General features: G+C 41.4%; 1 protein-coding gene across 4 annotated transcripts in view; it reads right to left on the bottom strand.

Annotated features, from left to right (window-relative positions):
• Positions 1-27,287, bottom strand: part of TLCD4 (TLC domain containing 4) — a 45,752-nt gene extending 18,465 nt beyond the window's left edge. Inside the window, exons 1-3 of one of the 4 annotated variants that reach the window (XM_056355180.1) lie at positions 26,857-27,287; positions 5,892-6,057; positions 1,265-1,354 (exon numbers count right to left, since the gene is read on the bottom strand). In XM_056355180.1, coding sequence (XP_056211155.1) covers positions 1,265-1,354; positions 5,892-6,046 — 245 coding nt within the window. In that variant the 5' untranslated portion in view covers positions 6,047-6,057; positions 26,857-27,287. Of the gene's footprint in view, positions 1-1,264; positions 1,355-5,891; positions 6,058-10,544; positions 10,810-10,844; positions 11,009-11,209; positions 11,394-26,856 lie in introns of those variants that run through there. The other 3 variants (XM_056355177.1, XM_056355178.1, XM_056355179.1) reach the window with 3 other exon arrangements.
• Positions 27,288-27,410: the final 123 nt, after the last annotated feature.

The following is a 27,410-nucleotide window of genomic DNA, read 5'->3' as shown; positions in this document are numbered from 1 at the left end:
CTGCATGACTTCTTTTGTACTGTTTTAGAACAAGGTCTAATCAAACAAACCAGGGTAAAAGCTTCAATCTGATAAAGTTTACCACAACATACACTGAGAGAGTTATAATAACGTGCAGCTTTTCACACAGTTACCAGATCTCATAAGACATTCAGACCATATGTAGTCTCACTAAAAATACCAGAACACAATGAAAAAATCCAACACAGACAAGAAATTAATCATATATCACTACATACATAAGAGGCCAATCTTGCCTAAATTTGTGTTATGAATTAGTGCTACATTTATTAAAGCCACATAACAAGTCAGTGGCAGAGCATCTGAAGCACCTAATCCTATCTACCACATGCTGCATTATCATTAATTTACAATATGAAAAGAACCAAACAAGCATCATACAGTAAATTTATTTAAGTTTAAACTAACTCACAGTGTAGTCCTTTGACAAAGTTAAAAACAACAGTCTATGGCAGAAATATGAAATGAAACTTAAAGTAGTTAGTCTTCAGGAAAAATCTAGCCTCTTCCTTCTCTAGGGAAAGAGTTCTAGAAGGTAATGAGTGAAATGTCAAAACACCAATAGCAATCTATAATTAACTCCATTAAAATAGAGCCATCTTGTTCCTTCTCCATCAAAAAAGTGTGAAACAAAACAATATAACTAGAAATCAAGAAAAGATAAGCTTAATATAGAATATTTTGTTAGCTAGAGAAAAATATTAGAAGTCCATTGATTAAATATTCCTATTTTTGTGAAGACAGCACTTGAAACTTTCATCCTTTTTTTAAAACAAAGATTGATAGAAGTTTTACGGGAGGCAGAAATATAAACTTTGTAATTTATCAATTTAGACACATATTTTATACATATAATAGGCCCCTCCAGCTTTCCCCCCACCTACGCAGTCCAGACATGGAACAGCATTTCAATTTCACTTTAAAATTATTATAGTAAATAGCAGTCATGATGACTTACAGTTACACTCTTGGTTGTATGCTTTAGTAATTTAGTATGCTATTTCAAATCAATTGCTTTATTTTACCTATTCCCCTTCGCAGAGACACAATGCACTAAGACACTAATACTGACAAAAAAAATTGGTATTATCAAATAGTACAGACATAAAAATCAACACATCACAACTGCATGTTTTAATGGGAAATGAAACAATTATTTTGGTAATTAAGACCCTGCGGGGTTATTTTTTTCCTTCTCAATTATGTTATTGTGTAAACACAACATATACGTAACAAGCCTTACCAGAGTCGGTCAGCATTAACAGCGTCATCGTACATCAAAATATATAGGCAAAACCCACCAACCACCAAGGCGTGGAATGTGGACACTGTCCTGAAAAAGAGATCACAATCACGAGGCGGTAGTGCCATTCACAACCTCCTATACTGCGCTTAAGGTAGCATGTTTCCGAAGACATTCTCAGCTGCATCCAGACACCCCTGTGAAAGACAACCAGCTCTTCCTCATACTACATCCAAGCACTTATACAACGACAGGTGGGAAAAAAAAAAAGGCAGAAAGAAGGAATCTGTTAGACTGGAGCAGAGGGTGGGGTACGTTAAATAGAAAGTAGGGTCTTAAAGTAACGGAGATCTACATTTTCCTCCAATTATCCCATGTATTAATATATTCTTAAAGACAATACGGGATCCAGTTCTCCAACAAACACTGTATTGTCCCATTTGCTGGGAAATCTGTATGCATTTCATATTCAGACTGGCCCATGAGTCCTAAAAGTTTCTCCTTTTAGGCACCAAATTAATAGATGACTCATAATAAATCTGCCAAGTCCAGGTTTCAGAAAGAAGGGCATTGAATGAGAAATCCGATAGAGTAAAGCTTCAGAAAGAATATCTAGAGCACTTGAAGTAGATTCTGGTTTCCAAAGAGAAAACTTGTATAACAAAAGGTTGTAGAGGAGTGCCTGAGGTGTAACAGCTACGGGTTCATGTGAACTAGCAGTTCACAGCTTTATTTTATACTCCTCTTGCCCTACATAAAATCACAGTCATCAGAGCGGCCTTATCCATACTTCGGTACTAAACACTTTTCCCCCCCCCAAAGACGCCCCTCTCAAGCATACAGGCTGCATGCAGACTGCAGATAAATGCTGGATGTTAACGAGCCCATGAAGGGAACTGCCAATTTGCAGAGGCCTGGCAGGTTTGTGCCAGCTCCCGGGCCAGGCCTGCCCGTTCCTGTTCACATGTGGCTTGGAAGGCAGCACAACGCAGCGGGCATGGGTCCAAAACGTGTGGCTTTGTTCCTCTAGCCATGGGTTTAGCACTACTGTAAACTGCATCCCATGCTGTTTAGCTACAGTCTGCTTTCCCACTCTTCAAGCGTGACTAGGAAGAAAAAAAAAAAAAAAAATCTACGTGTCAAAACAGCTCTTACCGAATCACCGATACTATTTGAAAGATGAGTACTTTAAAGTTCAATACTGTGTGACAGGAAACACCTTTGCACAGTATTCACAGCATTAAAAACATGACAAAAACATATAGATGCTGTTAGGTATTAGTCTTTGACCATACTGAATACACGTATTGGGAAGTTATTAATATTTTAAATGTGCTTAAGTCACTCTCAGGAGTCTAAACTCTACCACACGATTTCAAGAAAACATCTTCAGTCTTGTGGAAGACTGCAAAGTTGGTTATAATCCCCAGTCTGTTTCCAGAAGTTATATTATTGTCTATTAGCATTAGATTCTGTAACTTTTAATAAAAGAAGTCTCCAGTTACAATTTGTTTAAAGAGCATCATCGTGGTGTTTTCACCAACTTTTTCAACAGTGTTCCAAAAACCAAATGCAGATTAATATAATATGAATAATCAAATGTAACAAGCTGGATGAGAACATTTACTATCACAGCACAGCTGCTTTTTTTTTTTTTTAAACAAAGAAAGAAAAATTAGTTATCAGAATTTTAATTAAACTATTAATTACCGTTAAAAAGTCTACTCTTGCAACAGAATTAACAGAGAGCTAGGAACGTTTCTTCCTTTTTACCTTTTTAAAAACAAAGCATGGCATATATTACTGTTTGAGAAATACTTAGGATTTTTGAACTTTACGAGAGCATAATGCTGAAAGAAGTACAATTTGTCCTAGAATATAGCTCATTAATTTACAATTATAATTCGTCTCAGGAGTGACTTTATTCAAACCTTAGTGTTTAGAATACAAGCTATACACAAGCGCAGCACTTCAAGGAGAAGGGGCTGGGGCGGGGGGGGAAGCAGATTTCCTCCTGAAGTCTGGACTTTGAGGTTCCTCCATAGACGAGAGGACACAAGAAGGGAAATAGTGCAACACTCCACTTTAATATGGAATCTAGGTCAAGCTATCAAGCTCTGCACATTTCCTTGAAATTACTGTCAAAGCTTGCATCCTTTAACTCCTCATTAAACTGCAAAGGAAGAAGTTGCACTGATAAGTTGCATACTTGTTCCTTTATCATTGTATATATATTTTTTTCATAACTGCTTAATAGCAGTACAAACGTGTTACAGAAGAGGTGAAAGGAATTTATGCACAACAACTTAAGGAGTTATGCTACATCTGTGTCGAAGTAGTTTTTAACTCAGCTTCAGCATCTACATGCTAAAGATTCCAGGAGCAATTACTTTATTGCTTCTTAATTCTTGGAAGGTCAGAATGAAAAAATTGACAGTATGAAAAACACAGTCCAGACTTGCAGCTCATATGCTTGACTACAAAACCCTCCGAACTGCAACAATATATTTTCAATGCTACAGCTCATTTCAGGCAGATGCCCTCTTCCAGACCCAGCTGAGCTGATAAAAATGCATAACCATCCTCTGTGCCAGTTTCCTTCAGGACTGCCAACAGAACCATTTGTGCGAGCACTCCCCACACCAGTTCAATATAGGACAAAATAACAACCATCTACTTCTCAATCATTTAGGTTAACCCAACTCATTTTACCAGAGGACAGTAACTTTCTCTACCTGCACAGCTGTCTGCAGAGTACATATGTCCATCTACATTCTCTGAATATACAGGATATTCCCTGGGGTGTCTCTTCGTTTTGGTGAAACACTGGAGTGATGAGGCAGTTTGACAAAACACCGTGTGGGGTTAGCAGAGCTAACAGGCAAGCTTTTCTAGAAATGCAAGCACAGTTCGCCTTTCTTTCACTTCATGCCCTCCTCAGGTGTAACATCAACAACCTGTTAATGAACGATGCTTTGTGTTTCATGCCTTCTGACTCCAAACTGGATATAGCACTGCACCATGACTCATCCGTGTACTGACATCTACATCCTATCATCAGCCCCAAGGGAAAACATGGGGAAAGAAGTAAAAAAAATGACACAGCCTGGGATGCTGTATTAACTTCAGTAGTTAAACACCTTAGCACAAAGTAGCCCAGAAATTACAGAGCAGCTTATTTCCAGCACACTTATGATGTGTAAAACAATTGACATGTTATTATGAAAAGCACTACAACTTAGCATAGTGCTACCAGGCATGGGATAAGTTCTCAGAAAGCCTATTATGCAATTCAAGGGTCACTTGATGTGGCTTAGAGACAAAAGTTCAGCTTCAACATGATTAACAGTTTAATATAGTTTCCCTGTCAGCCTGTATTGTCAATTGTAACACAGAGATAAACCTAAGCTGCACTGGTATCTAGAACTGGCATCCTACAGTTGTTCCAGTAGATTGGTAATTATTCAAAGATGGAATGAAATTAAGACGGTGTCTTTAAGAACACTGCAGGTGGACATTTGCCAAATGGCAGAGCAAGACTATTTGAGTTGCTAATGCTGCCTAGAACAATGGAAACAACTTTAAAAGTATCCACCTGATACTGCCTTTGAACAGCACTGAGGAACAATGATATGAGTAATGCATTTTTAGTCCAGCCACACAGTACACATTTTTGAGCTTCAAATTTGAGAAACACCTGGAAAATATTTTAAAGTTGTAATAGGCTACTCAAGCATAAAGTTATACTGTATCAATTCATTTCAACTGGAGAAGCTTGTGTACTATATGTACCCTTTTCAGAGTATATTGCAAATAAAACCTCAGTGATCACCCTGTTTGCAATTACTACCCTGTACTTCTTTTATAGCTTAAAAGAGAGGAAGGCACCCAGGAAATTCACAGGGCTGAACAAGTTTTTAACAGTGCTGTCTGGGGAGACAAGTGTAATACAGGTCGAACTGCCTGAGTGACGAACTGCAGAAACACAAGGGAATGAGGAAGGTTTTCAGATGGAGTTTCCACAACTCCCATCCCGAATGTGTAACCTGTGTCTGTCACAGCTTCCCCCTCCGCTTCTTGTGGTCTCCTTCCCCAGCAACACACAGATGTACTGGTCTGACCTTGTCTCACTCCAATGCTACACTAAAGATTCATCAAATTTCTTAGAAAACCGTAACTTATATACAACAGGTTGTAGTGTAATACAACCAGGAGAAGAGCGAACAATTTACTTTGCACCCAAAAGCATAACCAGATATAAACAAGCATAACCAGATGTAAAGTAGCATTTACATCATAGATTAAGTTGCGATACTTTTGATTTTCATGTATGTTTGGGGGAAGGGAATTTTGTACCTCTTTAACAGATGTGTCACAGGAGAGCCATTTAAAATTAATCCACCTCGGCTTATTAACACTCACCAGTCATCATTTTTCTTTCTTTACTGACTTTCACATTTCAGCATTTGACATTCAGAGTTTGTCAAGTGCCTAGAGCCGTCCCTCTAACCTTTACAGATGTTTAACTAACAACGTTTCCTGCAGCTTTACACATACACACACAGGTGGTTCATTTGTTGACAATTTCAGATAGGTCATTAACTGCTGTTTGTTTTGAACAGTCTACCTGGAATTCCACTCGATCTTCCTTTTTTCGCTGAGATTGTTAAAACCAGGTGTTATTCGTGTTGACACCCAAGAACTTAAAACATGGAACAGGAGCTGAAATACAGTAAAACTGGCAACAGCGATGCCAATAGTCAGGTTGCTGAAGGATGCCATTGTTCATCAGCCTGTGAAGAGAAGCAGAAGGTAATTTCAGTCCATTCTCCATCTAATTATTTTAAGCAGCCACAGAAAGTGTTTTTGAGAGCTAACATCAACAGAAATACTATTCACTAGAAGTTTCATCCTGTTCAACGTTCCTACTTAAGCCTTAATAGTATAAAAGTATCCCCAAACTTTTATACATGAAAGTTGTATTTTGGTTTGGGTTTCGGGTTTTTTTTAACATTTGCATACTATAAATTTTTGTTGTCTAAAGTGGCATGTATTTTATCACACAGAAGGGGCAGGGAGGACTCCTGACCAGTGCACCTGCCACCTCAGAAGCCTCTACTCCTGTCCCAAGAAGCTGCAAAGTTAAAACTCATCTCATTCTTACCAGACCGACTGCTGCCGACAGGATTTTGAAAAGCAGCAGTGAAATCAGATAAGCGTAGTAGAGAGATTTTCAGGTCAGCCTCAGGAAGCAATAGCCTCGCTGCAGCATTATGTTTGTATACTTTACAGACAGCAGTTCTCAGTTTGCACTTCATTCACAGTTGAGGGATCCTCTTCGTGATAGCAAGTAGGCTATTGTATTTGAGATTTTTTTTCCTTCTTTACATGGAAGTCTAAACTTTGCATAGTTTCAGAACACACTGAAAAGCTTCCTATCATCACCGCAAATGCACTTTTCAGATGCTGGATGTTTAGCTATCTCATGAGGCCTAAATAAACAGCTAAACCATTCCAAACAGAAATGTCAGTCTCTAAATGCTTCAATCATTTCTCCTGAGTCGCCAGTATTTTGCAAGACTGAATATTTTCCCAGAAGCCACAAACTTCTGACATACATCTCCAGTTTGATCGTGTTATGAACTGTTCCAGGACTAGCACAAGTTACAAAGTTATAAAAAAAAAAAAAGGGGGGGGGGGGGGGGAAGAAGCCAAACGGCTTCATTTACAGTATTTAAATTGTTTTTACTGAAGAAAATATCCAAAAATAAAATTAAGACTTAGAGGCTGGCATAATTTGATGTTACTACAACAACGTAGTAGTCAGCAAAAACTGATAAAATTATATATTTGTGTCCACCTTTAGTTCACATGCATTATGGAATGAGGAAACATGCCTTAGATTTTTTTTTTTAAATTTCATCTGCATTGCAGATGGAAAAAAAATGCACTTGGGGGCAGGGGGAGAAGGAAAAGTCCACCAGTTAAAATAATAAGTTTTTAAAAAATTAAGTACAATATTCTCACTTGGTAGTGTGAATGGTGAATATACTGAAACATGATTTACATTTAAACTCAGAACTTTAACAAAAGGTGTATAACAGACCAGGAATAAAAAATACCTTTCTCTGCAAAGACTTAGAAGCTTACAGTTCAATGATCTCAAAAATTTCTCCCTCCTCTTACAATTCCCACCCCACCCCCCCACGCCCCCCGCCAGGAACTGAAGAGTAAAAAAAGAAAGTGAATTATCTGAAAACTTTATTTGACTAGTACCCATAGTAAAAGCTACAACTATATAAGCAGAATGCAAGACCAGTAAGAGCAGACTTGCTGAGTGAAACCTGCATCTATTATCACGTGGATTTCAAGTGTTTACTTCAGACCAGCTTTAATTCTGTACTAGGGACACCGCACTTGTCAGATTGCATTTGATCTGCTCTTCAGGCCTATCTTCCTGCTCAGCTTAACACGAAAGGAATCCAGCTTGCATGCTGCAAGACAGCTGTGGCACACAAACCAAAGGGCAGTAGGTGGGCATGATCAGAAGATTCAGTTCCCAAGTGCATTTTTACTCCAAACCAAATTGCAACAAACTCTGGTTCACTCCAGTTGTTTATCTGATGGCCTGTTCTAGTTCAGCAGCATACTGGTCTTGCACACTTTTTAATGTCCGTTTATTAAAACTTCCAACTTCAAACACTATCCTGAATATCCAGTATTCTCTCAAGTACTTCTTACACTTTTGTCCACATACTTCTCCATTTGCCTACTAACCAAGAAGATACAAATCAAATTTTATGTACTTTTTACAGCTTAAAGTACTAGAGACAATGGGTATTAAGCTTGGTTTTCTAAAACTTTCCCATTTGAAGTAATGAAACAACCAATTCAGTTTTATATCTTCCAGTTTAAACCCACTGATAAGCACTGTACAGGGTCCATTCCAGATTCTACTCCCAGGGCCAAAACTTCATTATTACATCATCTCATTTGTAGTAAGCAAGTCCTCTCTTGGACCACGTAAGGAAAAAAAATAATAAAATCTTAGATGCTTTAATTCCTAAAGCAAAGCAAGCCAAAATGCATGTTGAAGACAATTCTCTTCAGAAAAACAGCAAAATCACTGAACATCAATCACACCTACTTCATCCTTTTGACTAAAATATAGCAATTCTCATGATGCTACCAATTTTATTCATCTGCAATGACTATACTAATACCTCTGAGTTTCAAAGACACTGACATAATCTCTTGGACAAAAGAAAACCATATTTTGTTTTGTTTCCTTAGTATCAGAAGATTTTATTAGATAAGTAACATTTCAGCTTGTGACAGGTGTTCATTTTAGCACAGGAGATTATGGAATCAAACAAAAAACCTCCCATGCAAAAAATGCATTGGAAGAGCTCATCTTTCTTCTAAGGAGCCTGTACAGGGAATTCGTTTTAAGAAAAAGTACTTGCATGAAAAGTGTGCGATCTGACTTTCAGAAGCATTATGTACCTCTCTCAGGAGTTTTAGCATCAAGTGTAGAACAGTGATGCCTACGAAGGTGAGAGGTATGATGGCAGCAGAGCTGAAACTAGTCACCCAGCCTCTCTGGTTGGTCTCACAGATACTCCTAGGAGTTTTGCAAGACTGATTTCAGAAGGTGATTTCATATATGTTTATTAAGACGCTGTTTAATACATTAACTACCAAGTCCAGGAATAATTTTATGTTTTACTTAGACAAATCAAGTGCTGCATTTTAATTCAATTCAAGGACCAGGTGTAAACAGCATTTCACATGAGATGGAAGAACAGTTCACCTATGAACATTTTCTTGCATCTCTTAAGTTTTCAACCATATCCTGTTTCACATGAAAATTAACTGTTGTTTACAGGTTGTTTTTTTTTGTTTAAAAGAAAAATAATTTATGTTGTTGAACCAAAGCTTTTCACTTAAAAGAAAAATAATAAGCTTCTGATTACATACAATTTCTTTGCCCTCAGGACTATGGCCAAAGTTAGTAAGTCAAAGGTGGCTTCAACTACACTGTGTTTTTTCTGCCCCGGTATCTTCTTATAGCCGGCCAGCAAAGCCTGATCAAGATACAGAAGTTCATGGATTATATATGAGCAGACACTTTATCACCCAAACTGCATAGTCATTGATTACCATTCAGTCAGCTGATACCACTTCTGAGTTAGTGGAAGGCTGGGTGGGGAGATAGTACTTTTTTTCCTGAATTACAAAGTAGTTCTTTTATCAAAACCCTACCTCCAGCTTGGCTCTTCACAGTTACTTTTTTAGCAGTGGTCTCTTCCTAGCTTACCCAAAAACTACTGTCTTAGCCATTCAGTTAAGACAGTAGTTACTAATGATCAGAACTTCACTCTTGCAGCTTTTCAGTGCAGTCTTTAGGTAAATAAGTATCAACAAACACTTGAAACTAACAATCTTCAGCTAGGTATTGCTTACACATGTCTAATGCTGTATCAGGTTACTCTGTTGACCCCAGTATTTTTGAAAAAGCTAACAACACAGCTTATCAATCACACTCAGCAAGAGCGGAAAGTACGCTCTTTTCATGTGCTATTGCCATGCTGTGGTTTTCCTGCAATTCTGTCCTACTAGAAATTTAGAAGAAAAAACCCAACAACATTAAGACTCAACATTCATTCACCCCCAACGCGATACCCTTAAGAACTTCTCACAGAAACAAGTCAGCACTTAGTGAAAGAGGATAAAGGAATGGAAGAGTTACCAAGCACTGTACCATCAACGGCATTTAGCATTTCTCTTCTCCTCATTTCACTGTTTCCACAGCAATTTTTACATCATAAAAATGGGAAACGCAACTGTATCACCACAAGACTCAGCGAAGAGGCCCAGGGGAAGGCATAAGGCCTGCAGCCCTTGCTTTCTTTAAGGCTGGATTTCAAGATGAGTGGGATCAATTTCCAAACAAGATTACACCTAAAGCTGCCAGTGATACCAGGACATCCCATTCAGCCACATGCTCTCCTGATCCGTTTAAAACCGAAAGCCAAATCCAATCACCATAAAACTTGCCACACTAATTTGCAGAGAGCAACGCGGGACTACTGACTCTTTGCACATTTTATAATAAACCCAGTAATAAAACATCTGCAGTGCTTGAGTTTTGCTGCGCTGTTGGTTCTGAACGGTGGTTTCCATTGCTCCTACTCAATGAGGCACCCTGCATTCAGTATCTTACTTAGTTCAATAAGCAGCACGGAGGAGAAAACACAATAAAATTCGAGCTACTCACAGCTTAAGCCATTCCTTTTTCTGCGAGGGCTAACTAACACCCCATGCTCCGCTTTGCTTTCTGCTCTTAGGACCCCCAAGCCCCTCGATGAGCACGCTTTTTGTAACGGCTGGGTAAACGGGCTGCGCGGCCGGCTCCCGGCACCGATCCCCTCCAACCCGGGGAGAAGTTCGCAGTCGGAAAGCAACAGGGAGGGGCAGCCCCCCGGCCCGGAGCGGCACCGGGACCCCGACGGACGAGCTCCCGGGCGGCGCACGGCTCAGCAGCAGCCGCCGGGCGCTCCCCCGCGCCGGGCATTACCTGGCTCTCCCCGTCGGCCCAGGCGCCCGCCGCTCGCACCGCGCCCGCCCGCGGCGACAGCCCCGGCGACAGCCCCGGCCGGCAGGCGGGCGCCGCACACAGCCGCCGCGGCACCGGCTGCGCGGTCGGGCGGCGGGCGGAGGCGGGCAGCCGCCGCACTTTGCGCGGTCACAGCGCCCAGCGCCGCCGGCTGCGGCCCGCGGCCCCGGGGGCGGCGCCGTGCGGGGGGCGGCCCCTCACCGAGGGAGGGCAGCGGCCGCGCCGCGCAGCCCCGCGGGGTGGGGGGGACAGGGCTGCACCGCCCCCGCCCCACCGGCCCCTCAGCGCCCCGACAGATCCGCCGGGCCCCCCCCCTCCCGCCGCACCTGGGAGCGGGGCTACCGGGGCCGCGCCGCCGCCTCCGCCATGCCTCCCCGCGGCGGCGGGGACGGGACAGCCCTTCCCAGGCGCAGGATGCTCCGCCGGTGGCTCCGGCTGCGGCGATCGGGTTACGGCAGGCGTAGCCTTAAAGGGGCCGAGCAGCCGCCGCCACCTGCCGCCGGGCTGCGCTCGCCGCCTCTGAGGGGCCGGCGGCTTCCCCCGGCCCCTCCCCTCTCCGCAGCGGCTCCCCCTGTCGCTCGGCCCCGCGGGCCTGGCGGCGGCTGAGGCGCGGCCCCCGGCAGGGGCGCTGGGGCGGCGGGGCTCGGCGGCGGCGGCCGGCCGCGGTAACAGCGCAGAGGAGCGGCCGCCTGCGCGGCGCGGCGGGGAGGCAGCCCGCGGCCGGCCGCCCCGGTACCGCAGCTGCCATCGCCGGCCCCGGCGCCCGCTGGCCGCCTCTGCCAGTTGCCCCGGGAGGGGCTCCGGGCCCCCGGGTCCTGCTGAACGGACGGGGCTGAGAACAGCTCCCGCCTGGGGGAGGAAGCCCCGCCGTTAGGCATCGCATCCCGCCCGCCTTCCCGCAGCGCCCTGGTCACGGTGCCGTGCGCGGACGCAGCCCCATTGTCTCAACCCGTCCCCGCAAAAACGCTAATGGGACCGTCCGCCCCCTTGAACCCGTTTCTGCGCTCCCTGATGGCGCTGCGCAGCAACCTGGGGTCACAGGCAACGTGCTCACCACACTGACAACAGCTATTGCTGACACCTGCTCTTTTTATAAATTGGATTTGACTAAAATCACATCTTTTTTTTTATTATTTTACATTTTTGAACTGTTGGATAATGTTGAGAAATCAAAGAGAAGCCAAATTACGTTGACAAAATTAAATATGATGATGCTGCATGGCCTTGGGTTTTTTACCAACTGGAAAGCATAATGGTCAGGACTCTTGTTGCTCTTGCCATGTCCTGCTCCCATACGCATCCTAAACCACCTCAGCTTTCCATTTCCGTTAAGGATTCCTGATCCTTCAGATCAATAATTTAAAAATTCTCCTCTCTCAAACAACATAATGTGGAAGGTATTCACATATATGTCTCCCTAGATTAAGCTACAGCTGGCAAATCATCTCCCCCAACTACGTACACTGGTCTCTCTTGCAAGATGTCTCCCAGGGCAGGAATGCTGTGGCCTGAGCCTGAACAGAAACTGATGCTAGCTTGCCTTGATGTGCCAGTCTGCAACACACAGAAACTGGGGTACTGATTAATGAGGCGTTGAGCCATTCCTGCTGTAGAAACCGTAACCTGTGGGAGGTGAGCAGGGCGCCCCGCCAGCATCTGTAACTGTTTCAAGCCAGCTTGGCTTAATCCATTGCTGAACATAAACTGTGGGTAAGTGTGACCATCAGAACTACAGAAGTCTGGACTACCCACTTGTGTCTTATGGTTGACCAGCTTTTAAACTGATTTTTGTTAACAAAACTCCACAAAATGTTCTCAGCTGAGTAAAGGAAGAGATCCCATTCCTGCTTTCAATCTTCTTCCATTCCAGAAACAAACAGGTAGACCAATAAAAACAGCAGTATCATACCAACAGAGTATCTTAGTAAAACTGGGATAAAACCCTCATCTTTTACTCTGATGTCATTTTATTCATCATATACAGGAAGATTTCAACCTATTTTTATTGTGTCTACAGTTTTTAGTGAAACAGAACAGCCACTAAAACCTAAGAACTGCATGGTGGGATCATAAACCATTTCCAAGATGACATAAACTACAAACATTCAGAAAAATTTTTTTGTTCAATAATTCACCTTCCAAAGAACAGTACTTTCTGCTTAATCCAACATCACTGACTTTGAAGTTTCTTTGTACATACCACTTGCCCTTGTAAGTTGTAACTCTGACAACAGCCTTCCACATGGAGAAGCTGTGGACCTCTGGGGTGACAGAGGATCTACAGTGGCAGTGAAGGCAGGAATGGTTGTTCTCAGGTCTGTGGATGCAGGCAATGACTGTTTTCGCTCATGGTTAACAACCAAAGGCTCTGAACAACAAGCTTCAGCAGATTTAGCTGCTGTGTTTTAAGATGTTATTTCTCCCAGCTGCCTCAGGTCATGACCGTTCTAGCAAAGGACAACAATGAAAGTCTGTAGTTTTTTAATATGCCAGCCTGTGACCTGGAGTCCCCACCGCAAGAGTGTGGCAATACCTAGCAGCAAGGTAAAGCAGACAGCTGAGAGTGGCAATATCTTAAACTGAACAGGTAACTCTGCCAAAGACCACCTATCAGGGCTCTAAGCCTCAAAACAACGCGTCACCATCATACACTTACAGGTTAGGAAGCATCTAGAAGACAAACCAGACCCTGCCCAAACCCCTCTATATCAGAGAGCCTGTGTAGCACACAACCTACCAAACAATTCCTTGGGCCCAGTGCTGCGTGGGTGAAAGAAACTAGTTTGACCTGCCCCACCACTCTCTCCTTGGCCCATGTTCAGCACATTTTGGAGCACACAGCAGATCATGACCAGAGGCAATGCCATCTTTCGACAGCCCAACAACATGTGCTCATTGACTGTAAAGCTGAGAATGGCGATACAGTATGGATTCCTGGCTGGCGACTGCTCTCCATGGGAGCACTCAGCAGGATATCTCTCAGATTTCTGATAAAGAGAATTTGCAGATAAAAGAGAACTGGCTATAGGGTATTGTGGGAAAATTACTTTGGAGGAAATCAGGGAAAACTGGGACCTAATAGAAGCATAGTATTACAGAAAGCTTTTTAGGGTAACATACAGTTACCACTTTCAGGGTGGTCGGCATGCACGGAGTCTACTTTACCATGGCTCCCTAAGCAGCACACCCTGCCATCTTACCACGTGCTGTCAGCAGTAACGGGTGGCGCAGAGTGGAGACACCGCAGCCAGGCTCTGTTGTACTCCTGCAGGAATGGGAACTCGATGGTACCGCACAGCTGATAAGCTACATAGCGCTTGTCAAATGAAGAATACACGCGATGCCCACTGCTGAGCCAACAACTGTGGCAAAATTACTTTCCTCAGGCAAACCTTGCTCATTATAATCTCATTGCAATACCACATGCACCTCATCCCAAAGTTAACTGCCTCCAAGGCATGACCACCCTTCACTGAGCACGCATTTTATGTTTTTATTTGACTTTACCTTTAAAGGTAAAGCAAGAGAATTTTACACCTATCAGTAACAAAAATATGTATGACTAGAGTCACCCAAGCTCCACCTAAATGTAAAGAAAAGGTATAAAAGTAAGTTAGAAAGAAGAGAAATTAGGGAAGACTCCATCATAACTTCTGGGATCAGCTGATGGGCTGAACCTGTCTTCTCCATAGGGACGCCTACTGGGTAGGAACTCTATGACGAACTCGTGCTAGCTGTTATTAGGAGTATTGGTTTAAGCTTGTTTTGCAGTCAGTGTATTATCACCAGCAATGTTTGAACCTTATCCTGTCACAAACTTGCATTTTGTATAATAAAAATCTTCAGCTGAAGTTCATTTTGTGTAAGTCTCCAGAGGTCTGAGTAGTTGACATAAGGGATTTGACTCAGTGACGCTGTCAGCAGGGGACCCTGAATAGGTTAGTCAAATCACCCTCCAATACGGCGGGCTATCAAAATGCAGGTAGTGGACAGACTGGTCGGACACAAGGGTCCCATCTTTCTTGGGAAACTGACAGGCTGATCAAATATAAAGGGTTAATGGAAACCCCCCTTTCTAACGTGACAGGTATGAAGGTATTGCAGTAGAAGGGAGGCCTGCAGACGTGATTAGATGCGGCTGCCAGAAGTCCAGGTTGCCTTAGATTCATTGTCTGTCGTCTTTCCAACCAGAAATGTTCTCCAGGAAGATTCTGAGAGCCACCTGTGTGTCTGGGATTCTTGGTATCTAATAATCTCATCAAGTTGGATGTTACTGCATATGCGCAGCAGCCTCGCCTTGGGTATCCCATGTCCAGCAATCCCAAAGAGATCCTCAGAGCAAAGACACTGGGCCTGTATTCCATGTGCAAAGCAATTCCAACAAAACCAAGAGTGTACTCTACCACTCCTACAAAGCGTCGCGTGAACTTAATAATTACTTTGAGCATTTCCTCAAATGTATGAGGCTTACTATACTTAGATGATGCAACTTGTGCACCTATTTGTGCATCACAAGTACAGTAGCAAAGGGCAGGATAAACAGTCACCGGAGTGGCATCACAGTCAGCTGGTTGCTACACAGTGACCACAGTCTGGCTTTCACAACTAATACATCTCTTCCACACTCCCTTGTGATACACAGCCACCATTCTCCAGCAGCTGCAAACCAAAGATGCCACCGCTATATGGTAACTGTCAAGAACTCCCCCAGTAACAAATGCCACTTCTGAAGCCAGGCTTCAGCAGGGTAGGGAACTACAGGCAATGGGTTTGCTAAGGTGATGTGTAGAACAGAGATTTAGGAACACAGGGCAAAAAATGAAATTATATTCCATGTTGGGCACACAGGTTGAAAGACCATAGGGACGGTAGAACATGGAGATATCGCAGTAGCATTCACAGATAACAGCATAATTCTGTTGGCTTCAGCTGAATCATCTTATTTACACTGCATAAGAGAAAAATTGGGCTCTGCTTTTCATCTATGCTTTAATTACAATTAAACTTCTTTGATATATTCATCGTTTTCAGCTTTCTGCCAATTAGGCCCAGGAACTCCATAAACAAGGAACAAATTTTGCTGAAACGGACAGGGTCTGCTAAGACAGGGTGGTAAAGAGGAAGGTAGCCCAATGTAAGGAAGTTGAAGTCTGCAGTAATCCATCCTCAGCCAAGTTGTACACCCTGTTCCATACCCTTCTCATTCTGTAATTACTTTCAGGGTGGCACTTCAGGTATGGTAAAAATATGTTGTCAGGTGACTGCTTGTAACTCCCACTAAAATCTGTGAGAGGGATGTGACCATAAATAGAAAACTACACAGTACCTCTTCCCAAGCACACCTGTAATTTCAGAACCGTGCTTTCTCAGAGCTGAGCCTACTTCTGCCGAGAATGAAGCTTTTATCGTGGTTGCTGTACTGAAAAGTGAGGCATATGTGAGAAAGGAGAATATTTTCAGAGCATTTGAAAATTACTTTGGTTGTGGTTTTGAACTTACACAGAATGTAACTAACCTTTCTGTCTGAATTTACCAATTGTAGTAAAAATAGACTCTTAATGAATGGTAAAGCCTGATTAGTATATGAAAAAAATTATATAACATGGTGTTGCAGCAGCAGTGGATTGAACTCAGTGACCTAAAAAATGCTTAAATTTATTTCTGTCTTAGGAAGTTCCTAGGTCTACCTGTCAGCAGCAGGAGATACTCCCAGAAAATCAATTATACATGTAAGCAAAAATATCATGGAGATGAAAGAACGTATGAAAGAGCAAGCACAATTCTCCTTTCACAACACTGTGAATCAAGAGTAACTCCACTGAAGCCAAAGAGTTAGACTGGTGTGAGTGAGAAAAGAACCAGCTCCATTGTCTGAAAATTACTCGGGCCACCCATGGAGTCCAATCACAGTAACTGTAGGCAGCTAATATCACAGCATTTAATTCAGAAAGCCCAAGACTGAAAAGAGGAGACTGGAAAAAAAATCCAAATTTGGTTTTAGCTAAAGCTGAAAAACGTCAGGAAAACAGAAAAGGAGAAAAAAAAAAAAAAAAGACTCAATTTCTAAAAAAATCCTCACTCCCTCAAACAAAAATTCATAGAAAAAAAGAGTGAATCTACATGCTTCGTTTGTTGTCTTTTTTTAAACACCCTACATGTACCCAGTTAACAGTTGCTGAGCTGTATGCTTCCCTGAAGGAAAAGTGTTATCTTCATTTTCCAAACAGCAGACACATTTTGTGTATTGATACGTATTGTGTTACACCTGCTCAGATTGAGTGCTGCAGAATGTGTCTTACCTTCCCAGCACAGGTCACTGTAACAGATCCTGGTACATTTTTAGGTAGCACTGTACTAAACAATACTTTCACGTTCCCCTGCTTTAGTTTACTTCCTTTAAACACACCCTCCCTTTTTCATCTTAAGTCAGTTAGTTTAGCTTCCCTAGCTCCTGCCACCTCCCCTTTTAAAACAGCATTTCTGCCAGTAGTACTTACTCTCAGTAATGGAACAAGGGCTTGTTTCTGGAAAGCTGTCTGGTCACTAACCTCTTCCTCTATCTCAGTCTCCCTTCTTCAGTTTTCTCCCAGTTTTTCTGTTTTCTCCATTTATCTCTCATCACATGCTGTCTCTTTCACCCTGTTACACCTCACCTGCAGCATTACCCTCTCTATTGGTATTACTGTCCTGATTATAATCATCCAGAAGCTATTGAAACCTGTAAAACAGCACGTTGTGAGTTTATTATGCTGCATTACAAAGCGCTACACTAATGCACCATGTCAGCATTAGGACAAAACATCAAACCACATTAAGACAGATGTGCTGATTATGATCCACAGAACTCCGCCTCTTTTTTTTCTTTCCCAGGTCCTTCTGACTTCTCTTTTGGCCCTCTCCCATTTTATCCTTATCACCTTTTCTGTCACTTCATTTTCTTCCTCCCCACAGTCATCCTCCCCTGGCTTCCTTCATTGTCCACTTCACATTCCTCCATGCATTTTCTTTCCTTTGACATGCCTGCACAAAGGATTGTAACAGAGGCAGTACTGCAGCTTTGTTAAATGTGTCCTTGGGTCTTTGGTAAACAAAGCTGCACCTGGGTGCATCTTTGGGATCAGCAAACTAGGGGTCTAGAAAACATTCCATTCCCAAAGGCTTAAACCAGAGAGCTCTGAGATTAACATGACTTTTCGGTTCCCTGATCTCAGAGACAGAGCACACCAGAAACAGCTGGAAGAAGCCTGAAACAATACCGGATTCTTCTCTTCACATGCACGTATTTCCTTTTGCCTTATAGGAGTCTGGGCTCTTGGCCACAAGAGCACCATAGAACCAGGTAGTGACTAGAACCTGATGATGTCAGAACAACAGAAAATGAAAGATGTACTTTGTAATGGGATACAACTGAAAAGCATTAAATTGGTGCCAAGGGGTGCTAAAAACAATTTCCCAACAATTCAACATGCAAAGGGTCAGAAAGCAATGCTTTTTTAAGATGTTCAGACTGTCAATTAAAATCAGCATAATTCAAGCGGAGAACACGGTTCTTGGTGATGCTAGGTATTTTGATTTACATGATAGATTTTGAGGAGCAGCACATCAGGTAAAAGGACAGAGCGCATGTCTGGGACAGTATCACTCATCTGTATGCTAAAGATTGCTTCTAAGCCTCGCTTAGATCAGTCTAAACTTTGGCACATGCCATAGCAGCTGCACAGCATTTAACTATGCCTCTTTCAGCATGCTCCACAGTGCAGAAAGAATGTTTTATTAAGATACTTTAACAGCAGATACATTAGCCTGAAAAGGTTAAGTAGTTTCTTCAGACAATATAGCGTCCCCTGAGTGTCTGCCAATTTTTAAGATTTTGCAAAAATGTGTCTATAAGTTTTAGTGATTTTTCCATCCTCTGTTGATCTGTAAAAGCCTTGAGGAAACAAGGAAGGAATATTACTTAGTGGCACAGGAAACAATGAAACCTGGTGCACACTCCCATTATATACACCTAAATGCTGTTGAAATCCGTCAGAAAAGCCCTGAATAAGAAAACAAGGAGTTGTTTTTCACTTAGTTCTCAAATACAGTACTCAGTAATACTTGCAATAATTTTATATTTTTCGGAGAACTGATTTCAAAATTGATTTCTCTTAAATAGTAAAGCTTTTTTTTCGCATTTTGACATAGATATTAAAGTGTTATAATACACTGTTTCAAAAGGAAATACACTTTATGTCCTAATTTTGTCAGTTTAGGAGCCGCAGAATGTACTATTCATTCTTCTTTCACTTCTGATACTGTCTTCTACCAAAGGCACTGCTTTCAGCAGTGCTACTTGTTAATATTGTCATTATTTGCAAATTTTGTATTGGCACTATTATAGATTCTTACCTAGAGTTTAATTCTTAGTCTCCATTGATGCCAGCAGGTCTACTGTTTTCCCCCCTCTCTAAAGCCTGGATCTGCATGTTATTTCATACAGACAGATTTCTGTCCCTCTGTGCACTTCCAGCCATGTGAAGGTGATTGTGCTCCTTACTGTAACTTCCAAACCTAAGATTTAATACAGCAGTCATGGTAAGAAAGATACAAAGAGAAGAAATAGTACATTTAAGTACATCAGTGCTAAAACACAGAAATAAACCTTGCCTTCCAGATCAAGTGGTGAATTATTTTAGGTTTCCACTTCCAATTACACTGTTCAACACTGTCTTGCTGACAAGCAACACTCACTCTGATCGGCTTACTCAGATATCTAAAAATATTAGAAAAATACTGAATATAAAACCAAGGAAAATTAAAAATAAGGAAAATAGAAAAATAATCCTAATTGTATATGTGATATATATGAAAAAAATGCTAAGGTGGAAGAGTTCCACCTTAAAAATATATCGTGCCAACATTGTAAGTAGTTTTGAAAAGCCTTTGTGAATTGCAACAAATATGTTGTCTAACTGAATAAATTGCAGAAAAATTGTATTGTAATATACACTAATTACATCATCTTGGTTGTGGGGGGGGGTTTCCAGTGTTGCACATTTATTTTGTTGTAAACACACACATTGTGCCATAATAATGCTACTGGGACTGCTTGAAGAGCCAACATTTCAGCACCTGTTCATTTGATTTGCTGAGTAATGGCTATTACACATCTGGCGTTCCTCTGGTGGCGTCCTCTTTTTCTGTGTGGAAATTATGCCTCAGTGGAAACAGGAATCTCACCACTGAAAGTGGGAACTTCCAGATTCAAGGTATCTTGGGCAACAGTACCTGCACATATGCAGACCAAGATGTTCTAGTCCAAGTCCAACGTCATGTTCTGCAGTACACAAGTCAGATGCGTTCTGGACATACTGTACTCCATGCATATGCACTGAGTGTTAGACTGGACATCTCTGACTCACTGGCTGTGCCAGGCATACCATGCAGCAAGTCCATGATGCTCAGAATTCTGCAAATTTGATACTCATGTATAGCATTCATCTGGGCACTGAACAAACCCTTATATGTCAATTTATCCTAGGGAAAAATACATGAAGCCAGGTGCTGGAGCAGGTAATACTCTGCACCTTGTGTAATTAATCTTTCTTTTAAAAAGTCCGTATTTCAGTAAATCTCCTTAAAACAAGGACAGCCTTTTCATTTGACTTTTGCATAGTGCCTGTCCCAAAGAATTCCTGCATGTTGTAACAATAAAAAAAAATAACCTAGACAAGAACACAGTACTGCACACCGCCCCATCACCACTGTGGAAGTTACAGGAATCAAGGTTTCTCATGATCTGGTTCCTAACTACAAAAATACACCACAAAGGGAGAAGGTAACAAGTCCAGGGCAGTAACTCTTCAGTTTCACTTTAAACAGACTTTTTTTTTGTCTTTGTGTGTACAGTACTCTTTAAAGGTGACTGAAGTTTACCTTACAGTTTCTCAATTATTTTCTTTTAAATAATAATAATAATAATCAAAGCTTATACAAGCTTTTGGCTTGACTATTATCTACTTAAGAACTGCTTGTAAATACAATTGTACCAGTCTTCAAACAAAGGTACAATCAGACAACATAGTTTGTCTTCAAAGTATTCCAAAAAGAATATGAAACCACTCGTAAGATCCCTATTTGGAAATCAGGTGAGCGTTAGTAAACCAGAAGCTGCCATGAAAACTCCTAAGTGTTTCCACATGCATAACATATTTTTAATTTTCAGTAATATATTAATCATCAGTCAGCAAAATAATTAATACCATAACTCTAAGCAACTGCCTTATTATCGCTGTTTAATTCACAACAACAGGAATCAAACAACTCTCTTGACACCCTAACAATGCATTAAATTCACAATAACTAATGCAAATCATGTGTAATTTCCTAACATTTATTTAACCTGTAATATAGGCAAGGGCATTCTCTTGTACTACTGTATACAAGCATCGATAGAACAGTGTTACACATCACCTGTGTTTGATGAAAAAAATGTGAGGGGGATCTGGTTTTAAATTTTATGTAATCACATAATTAAAGAATGTTAAAATATGGTGCAGAAGGAGAGTTATATTGGCTACAGCTGGACTTTTAACTATGACAGCTTTCTGTTAACACTGTTTACTGTGCTTGACATCTTACATGTCTTTAAAAAGGTAGAAGCAATAGAAGGAATTTCAGATTTCAAAATTTTAATATTGTCTTGCAAGAATTATATACAAATGTACAGAAATTAAAATGCCAAGATAACTTATCCAGCTCTTGCAAACTCTACAAATAATTCAATTTATCTCCACTGAGAGCTAGTGGAGTCATTACTTTCACTTGACTTTAACAGGATTTGGGCAAATCCCCAAACCTGACATCCCCAAAACAATAGTCAATAAATGACATTTTTAAATAGAACTGCATAAAGAAAAGACACAAGAAAAATGGGAGGAAAAGAAAATCAAAGACAGTGTAGAGCAAAACCAGAACACATCATCTCTTCTATTTTAATATGATCAGTTCAACACCAGCATGTCATTAATTCAATGCTAGGCTTTTGGAAACCTAAACAGCTCACAAAACTGTCCTCACTTTCATCTCAGAAACCTGTCTCTACAGTGGAGGGTATCAGTTCTGATGCATTTTGTACGCTCATAAGGAGAGGGTGGAGAGAGCGTTGAAGGGTGAGGGGCCTTTTTTTCAGGCCTAGGAATGCTGAGGGCCAAGTACTGAAATCCAGATGGCCTGTGATGGCAGCAGCAACCGCCCCAGCTACCTGATTTTCAGTCTGAGAGAGGAAGAGGTATGCACTGAAGCAAGCTGGTAAATGAGACCAATGCACAAGCAATGGCCAGTCTTCTGAACACAGGAATTCAGGAAAGACTAAATAAAAAAGTGCACTTCTTCTCATCCTCCTGACAGATCCATGGAAAGCTCAGGAAAACCCCTCAAAAACCTGCAGTGAGTATGCAGAGAATGCTACATTCTAACCTCCAAGTACCCCTGCAAATTTCATTTAACGTTGTAAACAGATTTTAAGATATATTTCCAGGAAGGTAATATCAGAGTCCAAATCTATTTTTAGCAGTATTTTTTTAAAAGGCCTTGTTTTTACAGGCTGAGAGGCCAGAGGCACCCAGTGACCTCCAGGACGCTCTGTACTTTTAAGATTTGAAACAGAAGTCTCTTTCTCCTGGCTTTTTGAATAGACAGAAGAACATTAGTTTACATTATGTTACAAGGACTGCTCCCTGAACATGCTACCCAGTAATTACAGCAAGTTGCAATATGTAATTTTGGTGCTGTATACTACAAATGTTCTTGCTTCATAAAAATCACATTCAGAATGCACCCAAAGTGTCACCAGACCTTGTGTCATCAAAGCTACATGCACCAGCTCTCTAGCCATGCTGTCAGATGTAGTAGGTTAAAGAAACATCTGCTAGCAGTGTGGCTCATCCCTGTTAGAAAAAAAACATTTTTCCCTACAAACTGCTTCTTTGATTGTAAATTCTAACACCATATTTAGACCCTGACAAATTTCTAAAAACAACCTCCTCCCCCACTTCCAAAGACTACATACAAAGACCTTAGCGTTTCCAGGAAATCTTTAAATAGTGGGAGGGAAGGATACCTTATTTATTGAGTTTGTGTAAACTCACAACCACTTTGCTGTTTGTCACTGATGGCAGTTAGACCCCACAGTACACCACTGGAAATTAAAGTGTAAAGAACGGCAAGCATGCATGGGAGAACTAATTAATTTTCAATAGAGAATAAATCTCATTATTTGGGGAATTTCATTCTATCTTTTTGGCTATTTAGGACAAACAGTGTATAAGTGCTTGCAAACACTTTGCATCTAAACAAATGGGGGTCATTTTAAATATATATGAGAAGTGCTGTTATAACACGAAAACACAGAACTAACTGTAATGTTAACATAAATATTACAGATGTTATTGATTACAAATACAAATCAGGACTTCTAAGATTACATTCCCATAATTGTAATGACTCACAAGAAAGTAAATTGCACTTAGCCCAAACTAATTGAAAGTAACTGCTGCTAAAAGGGACAAATTTTGCCACAGCCCAACTCTGGTAACATCCTAATTCTGCCACCAAAACACCATAAGCATACAAAAAGAAAGAATTGTTTCCTGTAGAAAAAAAAAATAATCAAGTTTACTTATATAACACACCTTGATTTTCAAATCACTTCTCCTATGAAATAATCATGCAGAAACTAAGGCAAACTACATGTCTGAGGTTTAACATGATAAATGGTTCCACGTTACAATTTTTCCAGTAGCAAAGCCTGAGTAAGAGGTTCCTGCTCTTTTCCTCACCCAACTCCTTCCACCCTATTGCTCTTTACCCCTCCGTTCTGGTCATGCAACTGCTTGTAGAGTTGCATTCTAAGCCAAAACAAGGCAAAAAGACCTTATTCAAGAAAACAACACTACAATCGCTCTTGTTCATAGGTCTACTTTTAGAATTTGTAATTAGAAGAAAAGGAAAGCAATTATTCAAAACGCCAGTGAAGAAAACATGAATATAAGGTGTATTTCAGCTGGCTGGAAAGACTCTATTGTTTAACAGTTAATGTTAAATCACTTGAAGTGGAATCTCAGAAAGTGAATGGCCACCAGATAGCCAAAGCTGCTTACATTTCATTTCAGGGAAAAAAATACTTCTGTTTACATTCCCATTGCAGCCTTTCCCACTGGAGACAAAAGAAACTGAAACATGAAGAGAATGAGTCTTCCCCAGTTCAATTTATTACTCACCAGTGTAACTTTCAAAGGAGACATGCACCAGATGTACTAGTAAGCTTCCACAGAGAATATTCACATGTAGAAAGAATAGCAGCAGGTTTTTCTTCGGAACATTGTTTCACAAATGGTAAATGGAAAAAACTGTACTATTGTATAAAAACCTGTTTTCTCCCCATTCAGGAGTTTCAGGGTTTTCTTTTGAACAGTGATCAATTATTTAGAATGAACGTGGCTTATTTCTCCTTCAGTAAGTTCAAAGCTAACTTCCTGCTTTAGTAGCAGAGGTACCAGAGACAGCCCTTACAATTAGTGCATTTGCATCACTTTCTGTCAAATGACTTTTCAGGGCAAATGCACTGCTTCCTCCCAGACAAACAGGTTATACCATCACTTGCAGTATTATTAATTTTACAGACTGGAGAACAGTATGCAGCACTAGCCATTGCCTTCCTCACAGAAGTCCTATACTTCGTGTTATTTAGCTAACGCTACCATGCTGTGCTACACTTTGGGACAGTTAGTGCTTTTTCATATTAACTTTCACATGTATGTTTGATGCTGAGACGAAGTATTCTCAAGGCACTTGACAGATGGGAATCAAGCACCAAGCAAGCAGAGCAACTGAATTAGTGCAGAGCAACCTGATTGCTCTGTTACTCATAACAGTTCTTGGACTGAAGTCTCCCTGGTCCAGAACATTGTCTGTATTAAGTGAACAGGGAGTTGCCATGATGAAAACACACAAATACAGAAATGTCCTACTGAGAAAAGACATAATTAGCAGTGTTACATGGCAAATGGGATCTTCATGGGCTCTACTCAATTTTCCTAACAGAAAAAAAAAAAAAAAGCCTGCAAAACTTTATGGCATCTAGCTTGCAGTCCATTGCTTCAATCTTTAAGTAGGTGTTTTAACTAGTCTCACCAAGCCCTGACTCTTCCCTCAACCCTTGCAATCTGCTGTGGATACTACTTGAAAGCTATATTCTTTATTCAAGCAGGATTCCCAATGAGCAAGAAGACTTCCAACGCTTGTTCTAGTTTATGAGGCAATCTCACTGGTTAGCTTTTTAGATTTATTGAAAGTCAGGATGTTTGCTTTGTGTCAAAGGAACTGTCAGATCCTCATTTTACAGCCCAAAGAACAGGTAGGCATCACTCTTATTTCTCCTCATTTTTAAATGACCTCCCTAGCAAAAACCCCTACCCTTCCAACTTCAGTCATTTTAGGTCAGTTCCTCATCAATTTCACCGAACGGCCTTACAGAAGAATTCTATATAAGAAGGGGAAGTACATACATACAGAAGAAATAACATGAAAAGGAGAAAATAAGTTGAAGTTCTTAATGTCACTCTCTGCTGATGAGATTCAGGGATTCTTTCTCTGTATTAAATGCCTAATAGAAAGCAGTTCTTTAACACTTCTCATGGTAGGAAGAATAAGAGCAAAAGGGAAGATATAAAAAAGCCTTGGGGAAAAAATTCTTTACATAAAACAATTGGTAGCTATACACCCCGTGGCAACCTGGGATACATTCTGCATCAATTATTTTTACTGATGAAGGTACAAAAGGGGAAAGATCACCACAGACAAAATTAGTATTTAAATTGCCCTATAGAATTTACTGTCTTGTTTTAATGTAGTGGTTTATTTTCTGACAAGGACTATGGTGCTTTCTTCCTCTTCCTTCTATAATTTGGACTTGGGTCTCTGTTGTCCCTAATTACTATTTTTATGTAGCTAATTAAGTGGAAAGATAAATGATTTTTTGACATTCATACATCATCAATATAGCTATTAATTAAAACCTTGTTGTTTCCAAATGTCAACAATGATTAAGCAGTGAAGTATTTTTTCCGAGGTTACTCATTTGGGTGGAAAATTTTACCATGCTAACACTGTTTTTAATAGTCTCTGCTTAAAACAAATGCAAAATTACATGCTGCACCGATGCAAAGAAAACCAAAACATAATCTGTAGAACCGTGAGACATAAATCAAAAAGATTCGCTTTACTTCAGATCCTAAGATGGCAAAGGGAAGCTCAAAAGTATATATTTTACTTGTAAATATGCAATAACCACTGGAACCCTCAACTGGTACAAGTTTCTGTTAAAATTGAGAAAGAAATGTTCAGGTTCCAAGGCTGGTACAGACACAAAAAGTCCAACTTGTTCAGAATGAACAAGAGGAAAAAAAATCCAGCCAGAAAAAACATGCAGACAGATGCAGAATTGCAATGCGTTTGATCTATTGTGTTTGCGGTACAAGTGCACAGCCGTCGTGTTTCATATGCTTGACAGGTCACCCCATAAAGCAATGGTGTCAAACCACTCCAAAAAGTTCTAGAGTTCACTCATCCTGATTCATAGGTCAAGAGGAGTGCCTTGCTCCCTGGCAGATAATTTGAGGACAAGGATGAACAAACTCCACCTCCCCTAATCCTAAAATGTAGTATCTGGCTCTTTCTAGGAAATGCACATCCATCCCATCTGAGATTAGTCCAAGGGCTGAATCATCACCATCTCCCCAACAAAGAATGGATGCTGACAGAGATGAAAAGAGGGCTGACCTGTTGCTCCACACTTCTTACTGAAATAAAAAGCTAAACTATTAGAATGAATGTAAACAACAACCATGAGAGGCAGTGAAATATCAACAGTCTTCATTTCATGCCTTATTGTAGGGTATGTAAAATTATAGTCACCTGTAAGCATACATACCTGGACAAAGATTATGCCTGCGCACGATTGCAAATTCCTGCAGGAATCTGTACACGCCATGGAGCCACATGACTCCTTCGGCCTGCATTTCTTGATTTACAAATTTAACTAAAGCAGTGAGATTTCTTTTCGGCTGACCGCAGTTCATGCAGAAAAGGCTGGCCAGGGGCAGGGCAGCTGGCCCGGCATGCGGGGCTGTGGAACGGTCGGTGCTCACGCACCCTCGTGGTCAGGCTCCGCCACGGGGGTATGTTCGGGGCACCAGGGCCCCGGCCGAGGAGCAGTCCCAGCGGTGACGGCCGGTTTCCGCGGTTCCCACGGATAAAGGACAACTCTGGTCTCACACGCCAAACACAGGGGCACAGACGAAGCCTTTCCACATTTAGGAAGCGCCTCGCACTTTATTACCGCTGACATGCACCGCGCACCCGAGGGCTGCCGCGCGGCCCCGCTCAGGCGGCGGCCTGCGCCTGCACCCGCTCCCGCCGAGAACAGGCCGCAGCGGCCCCCCAGCCCAACCGGCCGAGAACAGGCCGCAGCGGCCCCCCAGCCCA

Source organism: Falco biarmicus, chromosome 11, assembly GCF_023638135.1.
Source record: "Falco biarmicus isolate bFalBia1 chromosome 11, bFalBia1.pri, whole genome shotgun sequence".
In the NCBI taxonomy this organism is placed as follows: domain Eukaryota; kingdom Metazoa; phylum Chordata; class Aves; order Falconiformes; family Falconidae; genus Falco; species Falco biarmicus.
The sequence above is the reverse complement of the archived record's forward strand: the minus strand, read 5'-3'. Positions and strand labels throughout refer to the sequence as shown.